This window comes from Heterocephalus glaber, unplaced genomic scaffold (assembly GCF_053883595.1).
Source record: "Heterocephalus glaber isolate CG9 unplaced genomic scaffold, H.glaber_assembly_v1.0 deba00000896, whole genome shotgun sequence".
In the NCBI taxonomy this organism is placed as follows: Eukaryota; Metazoa; Chordata; class Mammalia; order Rodentia; family Bathyergidae; genus Heterocephalus; species Heterocephalus glaber.
The window spans coordinates 1,475,749-1,486,529 of NW_028258170.1; the positions used below are offsets into that span (position 1 = coordinate 1,475,749).

The window sequence follows — 10,781 nt, forward strand, 5'->3', positions numbered from 1 at the left end:
AAATTTAAAAGTCTGTCTTGAACTTTCAAAGTTTTTCCCAAATACATGTTCTACTTCCCAAGACTGGAATTGCAGACCTCTGTTGGGGCAAATTAAAGGTATTGATACACTATTCTAATAAACAGTCCATATTACATTGGGTCATATTGTTTTTCATTACATTTAGACACAACTTAGTAAGTATGATAGAGAATGCAGATTAATTTATACTTAGCTATAAAATGAATCATTAATTCTCTTATACAGCCCATGGACCACCCTAACTTAATGGCTGTGTGAACTTAAAAGTGATACAAAAACTTGGTAGTACAAGGTTACTATTTACTCATGAACTAATTCAGATCAGTGGCTTCCTCAGAGTTATGTAACATTTTAAGTTACTTGAGAGCTGTGTTACCACAATGTAACTATTCTGATATCAGTAATATATTTTTATATTTCTCTGAAGGGTCTGTTTCCTAGAAAATTTAAAAGTATATTACTTTTCTCTGACCTCATTCAAGATGGCAATGGTGGAGGAAAATTGCACCAAGATAACAGAATTCATTCTTGGGTTATCAGATGTCCCTGAGTTGAGAATCTTCCTCTTCCTGGTGTTCCTTCTCATTTATGGAGTCATCATCTTGGCTAATTTGGGCATGATGGCACTGATTCAGGTCAGCCCTCGACTCCATACCCCCGTCTACTTCTTTCTCAGCCATCTGTCCCTTGTAGATTTTTGCTACTCTACAGAAATCGTGCCAAAGATGCTGGCTAATATATTAAACGACAACAAAGCCATCTCCTTCCTGGGGTGTATGGTGCAGTCCTATTTGTTCTGCACATATGTGGTCACTGAGGTTTTCCTACTGGAGGTTATGTCCTGCAACCATTTCTTGGCCATTTGTAATCCTCTACTTTATATGCATGTCCCAAAAGCTTTGTATGGAGCTGGTTTCTATCTGCTACCTCTGTGCATCTGTGTGTGCTCTGATTCACTTGTGTTTAACTCTTAAAATCCCATCCTATAAGTCCAAAGTGGTTGACCCTTTTTCTGTGACTTACCACCTGTCTTCTCTTGCCTGCTCTGACATATTTATTAATGAACTCATGGCATTTATTGTGCCCACTGATAATAAGATGGTTACCATCATCGTCATCTTCTCCTCCTACTTGTTCATTCTCATCACCATCCTGAGGATGCACTCGGTAGAGGGAAGGCACAAAACGTTTTCCACCTGTGCCTCCCACCTCATGGCCATCACTGTCTTCCATGGAACAATTCTGTTCCTCTGTTGTCGACCCAGTCTGGGTAACAGTTGGGATGCTGACAAAGTAGCCTCTGTGTTCTACACTATCATGATTCCCATGCTGAATCCTCTGATCTACAGCCTGAGGAATAAAGATGCCAAAGAAGTTCTCAGGAAAGTGCTGAAATCCAACTTACCTTTCAAGGATCCATTTCCTTAGGTTGTCTCAGGGTAGCAAATAGAATCTTTCAAGGAATTCTTGCTAAGATGAGTGTGTGTGAAATGCCATGGAGATATTTTAGGACCCAGGGGTTTACGCTTTCTTTTTATTATTTTTAATTCATATAACCATTTAATTGGATTCATTTTAATTAGAGAAAATAAATATTTGTCAGAATTATTATTAATTTCCTACGGTTTGTGAAACTGCTTAGCACCAATGTGGTGACTTCAAACTGTAATTTTTATTCTTTCATGGTTTTGGAGGACAGAAGCCTGAAATTGGTGTCACTGGGCGAATCAAGATATGAATCCCTCTCCAGAGGTTCTCTGGGAATATCCAATCCCTCTTCCAGCTTTGGCTGCTGCAGACTTTCCATGGCTTGTAGTTAGATTACCTCACAGTGCAAGATGTTCCATCTTTATGAGCTCTTCTCCATGTGCTTATTTGTGCACATATACCTGTGCCTGTATGAAATGACCTTCTGCTTCCTTCTTATAGCACTCTTCTGATGACATTTGGAGGCTCACTTTCAAATAGGAAGACATTCTTCCCATGTCATACTCCTTAGCTCAATCATGTCTGCTAACTACCTTTTTATAAATAAGAACTTTTTACAGTTTCCGTAAGAATATCTGATTATTAAAAGCTTAACACACCTATCTTTTGAAAAAAATATTTTATCATTGGGTGTTTGCCATGTGTGAAGTTTACATTCATTTTAGGAAGTGAGCTCAAGTACGTAACACATCTTGATTCTTTTTATTCCCCTTCCCCTTCCTAATCACCTCCCTCCCTCTATCTCTAGATCCCCTTTCCTCATTTTCATTTTTTTGTTAATATTTTTACTTTGGTACATATTTATGACAATGTTTACATTCCTTGTGGGTATTTGGTACCTGTACATGACACATCTTAAGTTTCTATTACTCCCTTCCCCTCCCGCCTTCCCCTCAGCCTCAGTCTCTTGAACACCTTCCCATTTGCAAAAGATCTATCCTCCTGCTTGCCACAATTCAACTTTCCTCATTTCTATACTAACACTTCATTTGTTTTCTCATTGTTTCAAGATTTATTTTATTTGTTATAGTCTTTGTTTTTATAAATCAATTAATAAACGCATCATAGGTGCTCGTTACTTTAATACATTGGGAAGAGCTTTAGACATGAGATTAAGCATTGTGTGTCCATGTCCTGACTCAGGAGAATGAACATGAGCAGGATGCTCGATTTCAGCCTCAGTTCTCTCAAATAGGAACTGTAGATATGCAGCTGGACTGAGATTCTCATTGTGGAACTTAAAAACTGTAATGATATTAATAAAAAATGAGGAGGCACAGTCCATAAAATGCAATATTGGAATTGAGTCATTTGTTCTATATTTTTTAAAAAATTGCAGTATCATTGCTTAGCATAAACATAAGCAACCTCTCTCTTCTTTTTATTTTATTCAGGTAAAATTAACAACTAGAATTTTTGTATCATGGAGGTATACAACTTGATTATGCAGTGTGCATATACAATGTGAATTAGTCACCATAAGTGGAGAAACCAATACACCCCTTACCTCGCAGAGTTACTATTTCCTTTGTCTTTTCCTTTTTGGGATGAAAACACTTAATCTTAGCAAAATTCACACATACAAAAGAATACTACTACAGTCACAGTACTTTACATGAATGATTAGTGACTGAGAAAGTAGGTTCTATGATGCAAATATAGTATTGAATCTATTTTCAAATGTTTCAAATGGAATGAGATTTCAATTATCACTCGTGAGACTTTTCTTTCATGAGAAGAATGGAATAGAAAAATCTTTCACCTTTGCTACTCTAGTCAGAGCTGTGTTCTCAACCTCAGAACTGATGACCTTCCCTGTGTCTCAGAACCCTTTCCAGATACCCTGAGTCCCTCCTTCTATCCAGTTACTAATTTGATCTCTCTCCAGGACTTCCAATGTTCCTTTCAGACACATTGGATTTTGCAGTCAGAGATGCTCAGTCACTTCCATTTCAGTGTTGATAATTATTGGTCTCCATATCCTACTAAGATACAGTCATACTTTCATGTGCAGAGACTGTTGGACATTGTTAGCAAAAATGAAGCCTGCTTTAATTTTAGATTCAGAAAAAATTTAATATCAGATTTTTCCCAATGTAACTTCACAGTTAATTTCCCAAGTTACCTAAGAAGGTGACTTGGGCCCATTGATTGCTTGTCCAACATGTCTGAAAAGCAACCACATATGTTTCTTTTACCTTTTTTGGAACTAATTATATTTTATTCCATCCCTTATGAACTATAGAATTTGAGGCGAATTTCTCATACTTCCACTAATATCAGCTTAGATTTCCTGCAGCACGGCAACCTCAGTGTGTCGGTGTCTTGATCCCAGTGGTATTTGGTCTTGTCCCTGATCAATCATTAAAGCAATACAGTGATTTGATTCTGCTAGACACAAGTGTGCTACCTCCCTGGCTGGGGGATTCTGCAGAAATGAATGGGGAGAGACGAGCTTCTTCCTGCTGCTGCTAACTCTCTAGACTGACAAAGCTTAAAACTATTCAAAGTTCTCTTTTCCAAGAAGAGAGAGCTTTCCTGATATTTAAGTCAGAAGACCTTATACAAATGGGGAGGTTAATCTAGGGATAAAGGGAGAGGAGACACAGGGGAAGGGCAGGGGAAGTAAAAGGGATTATGAGGCCCTAGAGCAGTGTACCAACTTCCCATGGTGATGCATTCATTATGTATCACAAACACGTGCACATGATATTTGAAAGTATCCATAAATTCCACATATGCTTGAGACAATTTAAAACATTGTATTCTGCTATATTCATCCAAAAGAAATCTAATAGATCTACTTATAAATATCCTCTTCATGAATTAAAATTTTTGAGGCTCTTAGAAGTGAATTTTAAGACACTTCTAGCAATATATATATATATATATATACATATATATACACACATGTATACATATATATGAATATATCTATACATACTCAGTCATACTTACCTTTATTAGGCAACACATTGTTTCTAAACCTCATTGTCAAGCATCCAATCATGCCATGGGTGTTTAAAACTCCATGTAATTTCTTATGCTGTTTTCCATCCTGCTCTCATTCACTGTTCTGTAATTGATAAAATTATTATTGCTTAGTTCAATTTATTCAATTCTTTGTTTTGTACCTAGACAGGTGTCTTGAACAAAATATTTGCAGAATAAATACATTTGTTGGATGAAGATTTTCTCATACAACTTGACCTTGGGTGGGTATAATTTAAAATAGGCAAATATGTCACAGTACATATCATACTTATTAAATTCATTCATAATGAGTTTTACTAAACATTTTGGCTCCCAAGATCTGCTAATTATAACACATTAAATACATTTTTGCTTATTTCCAGTTTATTCCTCCATCATTTTACATGGAATATTCTGATAGCTGTTTGACAAATTTATTTGAGTTCATTAAAACATGTGAGAAATCAAATATCACACCCCAAATTTCTATATGATCTATGACTTGGAAAGCCAAAATATGTTTTTTACATTATTCTTAAAAAATAAGCAAACATATTACATCATTTAATTTGGTGTTTAATGAACTCCTTGGTGGAACCATTTAATTGCTCACATATATTTTTCTCTGGGGAGATTTAGAAATCAGAGTTTGGGTTCCTGGGATCTGCTGTGGGATCAAAAGCAACACAAACACTGCAGACTGAGGTATTCAAGGTGTCACCTCTAAAGGAAAACAGAGCCCTCCTTCCACAGGGTGGCACAGATCTCTGCTGTGAACACAGAAGGCTTGCCCCACCTGAATTGTGAAAAATGTTAAAATGGATTATTTTATTTTGTTGTTCTTACGTGTCAAATTAATTGTTCTGGCAGAAAATGACCTGAGGCTTGCACCAGTGTAGTGAGAAAGTGAGTGAAAGCTATGAATCTGGTAAGCACTGGCATCATAATTCTAGGGTAGGAGAGCTGGATGGGATTATAATTGGTCACCTCCTTTATAGCCACTTATTGTACATACAGATAGCAGATGTCTCAATAGTAAACATGCCTAGATTCCTTCAGGTTTTATATCTTCTGGGTGTTTGAAATAAAAAGACAGCCACAATGAAACAGTGTTTGAGTAGATGTTATTCTTAAAATGAGCTTCAGCATTATTAGGTGCTTAAAAGATATCTAAGTGTAAGCGTAGTTCTCGCAAATGTTAATAATTTTAAAAAACTGAACAGATTTAGATATAAAGATTGACTTTATATATAACTTTACTTATCTTGGCTTGTGGTAACAGTTATCAATATATAAATAACAGTACTAATAAGTGTTGTAGGTTGTCTTTAAAGGAAAAAAATTAAAATACACTACTAGAATTCAATATGTACAGCTTATAGCAATGCTATATCATTTTATGGAGTTCATTTGGAAATCTCCACTGTCATCCATATTTCATAAAAAGTGATTTGGCATATTTTAACTTTCTTTAATATTTTCTTTTCTGTTGTCATTTCTCCTTCCATAGTTCCTTTTGGATTTCATATCTAATTTTTCAGCCTTTAGGATTTTTTTATGATTTTGATACATGTAATATCCTTGAAAGGTTATTAGAAATATAATTCTCTATATAGATTTATTTTTTGGTCATCTTTAATTCTGTGATTAGAAATAAAAGTCTTGTCAAGGTCTGGTATATCACACAAGTAAGTAATCCCAGAACTCAAGGAGGCTGGGGCAAGTTCCAGCTCAGCCTGGTCAACTATGCAAGAACTTCTTTATAAATAAATAAATCTATCTATCTATCTATATCTATATATCTATATATATCTATATCTATCTATCTATCTATCTATCTATATATATATATATATATATATATAGAGAGAGAGAGAGAGAGAGAGAGAATTTTTAAGGCTAGATATGTAGCTCAGTATGAAGGCCATGGGTTCCATACCCAGTCAGGTACCACAAACAAGAAAACAAAATTTTTAGTAGAAAACATTTTCAGCAAAAATGTGATTGTTCTTCAGTGACCAGATAAAGGAGCTCATTCAAGTATTATCCCCCAAAGTAAGACTTTTTTTATAATGCTGATTTTTCATAATTATCAAAAGAGAAGATGGTGATACACAGAAGCAGTCTTACCCGGCCTCCATTCCCAGGCACTGGATATTATGAGACCTCCCTTTGCCAGCACAGCAGGGTCCAGTGCTCCACCCCTTGCTCCATAAGTTCACAGTCTTGTCTTCCACATTTGTAGACAGAAATGGGAGTTGAAGGTACAGGAAATTCAGAGAGGGAGAAATCCAAAGACCTGACTATCACCTCAGTGATGCTTTCTTTTTCCAACTGAATCTGTTTTTAAATTTTAAAAAATATTTATTTATTCATTCAATATTTTAACTGACACATGAGAATTGCACCTCTTGCTTGAAAATAACAAATATAAAAAACATCCAGTAATGCTAAAAGGTATCTTCATGATTGAATATTTATAACTAAAATTTCAGTTCAAACTCAGCCTGGCCAACTTAGTGACTGAGACTCTGTTTCAAAATAAGAAAAATAAGATAAATTTCTGGGGATGGATGTTGCTTAGAGTGAAGGCTCTGGGTTTAATCACCAGACTAGTAAAAGAAAAAAATTAAAAACTTGAATTTCAAAGGATTTAATTGTGTTAACTCATTTAAACCTCTTCGTACCCATGTAGACAAGTTCTAAAGTACAACTTACAAATCAGAAAATGAATCCACAGAATCTAGAACATGTGACTGGGTACACATTATAAGGGTAGGATCTTTATTTAGACCAGCAGCGCAAGTTATAGTGATGCACACCAAGAGAGAAATCTTGGAATAGACATAGCATTGGAAAGTGATATCAACTATATTTTGTTTTAGAATTGATATGTTTATATGCCTATTCTATAATCATTTTTAAACTGGACTTATAATTTTGGAATGGAGATAGGAAAGCTGTCATTGTTCAGGTCCTAAGTTCAGAAAAGGAACAAGATTCCTTACCTGGGAAGAGAGCATTTAGTACAGAAGAAGTAGGCTCTGAGAGAAGCCCTAGGACACTGCTGCTGTGTGGATTCCATGTACAGTTGAATCCGGGGAGAAACCAAGCTAGGCGAGCAGAAGCCAGGGGAGGTGAAGATTTAAGAAAGGTGAGTTTTAACACTTGATATAAAAATGGACACATATTTAAACACCTTTGGATTAGACAGCAAGAATATAACTTGCAACATTGAACAAAATAGTATTTTATGTTTTGGGAACAAAAATCCTAGCACAGTAGACTGAACTAAGAGTGGAAGAAACAGTGGATGCCTGAAAGGAAACATCGCAATGAAATGAAGAAAATAAAGGCAGCAGATAAGAGGGTCATAGGTTTTAAACATAGAATTGACTTAAGCATTATTACATGGTGAAGTTTAGAAGGCAGAGAGGGTTAGTAATAGCACAGGGATCTTACCTGACAGGGCAATGTTAGTGGTTGAGATCAACTTCGGAGAGAAGGATCTCATTCCCCAGAGAAGAAAGGGAAGCAGGGACAGAGAGCAACACTGATGTATTCAAATGCTTGCATGATGACTCACTGTCCATTCATTATTTGTCTCTGAAAATTAAAAAAGAAATTCTGTGAGTGAGAAGAAAATCATAAAATAGGCTCTTAAATAAAATAATAAAGGTTTAAAATAGTTATATGTAAGGGTAATGGCTGGATGCCATAAACTACAAAAGAACAAGGGTATGTCTCCCTTTGTGTCTTTGTCTCCATCTCTGTCTCTCTCTGTCTCTCTCTCTCTCTATATATATGTGTGTGTGTGTGTGTGTGTGTGTATCCAGTTTATATGTATATACATGTTTACACACAACCTAATAAAACCTAAAATTGTGACTCAGTGTACATGCTCAGTAATACTATTCAGTTTATTCATTGTTAAAGTTCTATGGCTGGTCCTAAACAGAATTCTAAAATCTTTAAATTTAAACATAAAGAATTCATAAATAAATAGCAAATGCATATGAAATTCTATTTTCCATGGTGAGGAGAGAAATAAGTTCTCACTAAAGTGGACAAACTGCTCATGGAAAGAATTTGGATTGGAAATGGTTATCTGTACTTTATACAGTAGCAAACTAAACAAGGGGAATGAAAGGTAGAACTAATTTAGAGAGATGAGTAGGTAAGCTTATTTAATTGTTTTTTTCTACTCTTTTACAATTTTCCACTATGGAGGACATGGAAATATTCTACATTTACTATGTATATCTAGTTTGGGTATAATAAATTTGCAAGCATGACAAATTTTTATTCAATAGCTTAGACTCCAGATTAAAAACAAAATATGTACCTGGATTAATGGAGAATTGTTACATTGCCATTTATTATCAGTTAAGGAGTGTGACAGGAAGTATACTGAGGGAGGGAGGAGATTCATTTCACTCTTGTATTTAATAAGAAAGATGAATTTTGAATATTTTTTAATGTTTGAAGCTGTAACTTGGTCAGGAGCCAAATTTCCTAGCTGGTGTGGTTGACACCTAGGAGATAGTTATTTAGATAACTCATTCTGAACCTCTGTTCTTTCTAATTTATCAGTGGACTTTGGATCACTTGAAAGAATTCCCTGGGTCCCCTCAGGGGAAGCCACAGCTCAAAGTGTAAAACACAGATCTACTCCATGCACAAATCTTTACCCTGACCAGCGATGCTTTTCTCCATTTCAGAAATCCACACACAATAGCACAAAGGGGGACGGGGGCTCTGAATCCAGAGTTTGCTACACCAAGGTGAGTATCCACTATAAATTGACATGGATGATGAGTGGGAGAATTAAAGAATTTAAAGTGGAATTGCAGCTTTAATTTGTGCAATTTGGTTGACGACAGTGCTGTTCCGTGTTGAAAATAATAGTTTAAAAAAGGCAGGTGGTAAATTCCTGATGTAATTTTAAAAATGAGGAAGTGTGTCTTAAACTACACTAACTGGATTTAGAATCCCTGTTCTATTATTTGAACTTTTTTCTTTCTTCTTTTCTTTGGTTGGTGTCCAGCTATTGTGCCCACTTCTGTCCTTCCGTCACCACTCCACACACCCAGAAGCACTGCAGATGTTGAGTTTGGAGAATGGCACTATGACTGCCGAGTTCCTTCTTGTGGGATTTAGTGACCATCCAGAAATTCAGCATCTGCTCTTTGCTATGTTCTTTTCCATTTACTCTGTCACCCTGATGGGGAATCTTGGGATGATTTTATTAATCACAATCAGCTCCCCCTTGCACACCCCAATGTACTTTTTCCTCCTCATGCTCTCCTTAGTTGATGCCTGCTACTCCTCTGTCATTGCCCCCAAATTACTTGTGAACTTGATTTTTGATGAGAAGACCATTTCTTACAATGGCTGTGCTGCACAGTTATATTTTTTCTGCTTTATGGTTGACACTGAATCTTTTCTCTTGGCTGCCATGGCTTATGACAGATATATAGCAATCTGTAACCCCATGCTTTATACTGTTATTATGTCCAAAAGAGTTTGTTGCCAGCTTGCACTTGGAGCATTTTTGGGTGGCACTATGAGCTCAATAATTCACACCACTAATACTTTCCTTCTAGCCTTCTGCTCCACGGAAATCAACCATTTCTTTTGTGATATTACCCCTCTTTTCTCTCTGTCCTGCACTGACACATATGTGCACGACATCATTCTGGTGGTGTTTGCTAGTTTGGTGGAAGCTATTTGTCTTCTAACAGTTCTCCTATCTTATGTCTGTATTATAGCAGCGATCCTTAAGACAGGTTCAGCAGAAGGAAGAAGGAAAGGATTCTCCACCTGTGCTTCGCACCTGACCGTGGTCACTATTTACCATGGCACTCTGATCTTCATTTACTTGCGGCCCAGTGTAGGCCATTCAATGGCTATTGACAGAGTTACCTCCGTGTTCTACACATTGATTATACCCATGCTGAACCCCCTCATTTACAGTCTAAGGAACAAGGATGTCAAAAATGCCTTCAGAAAAATAATTTACCAAAAGAGGCTATCTTAATGCAAGAAATGGGCCAAGCAATTTCAACAATGTTCTGTTTTTTAAAAAGTTTATTTAATATGGGTGTTTCCCAAATCTGTGGGTAGTGAATTCCTGACCCCAGAAGAGTCCCAGAGGCACAGGTTCAGCTCAGCTCTCTCACATTACTTGTATGATATACATTTCTTTAGTTTTTGAGAGTTGACACTTTTAATATTTATGTCAGAGGAAGATTCACCCTTCACTTTGTCTTCCACAACCCATATTCTTACACTTTTTC

General features: G+C 36.2%; 1 protein-coding gene and 1 pseudogene across 1 annotated transcript; both read left to right on the forward strand.

The window, feature by feature from the left end:
* The first annotated feature begins 509 nt into the window (after window positions 1-509).
* On the forward strand, window positions 510-1,449 carry LOC101708684 (olfactory receptor 5L1-like; annotated as a pseudogene).
* Window positions 1,450-9,577: 8,128 nt separating this feature from the next.
* Window positions 9,578-10,522, forward strand: LOC101709046 (olfactory receptor 5I1). Its single transcript, XM_013068994.3, has one exon. The coding sequence runs from the start codon at window positions 9,587-9,589 to the stop codon at window positions 10,520-10,522; it is 936 nt and encodes a 311-aa protein (XP_012924448.3). The 5' UTR covers window positions 9,578-9,586.
* The last annotated feature ends 259 nt before the right edge of the window (window positions 10,523-10,781 follow it).

Bases quoted from the DNA above. Each gene is read 5' to 3' on its own strand.
- LOC101709046 (XM_013068994.3), top strand. From the start codon at position 9,587: ATGTTGAGTTTGGAGAATGGCACTATGACTGCCGAGTTCCTTCTTGTG.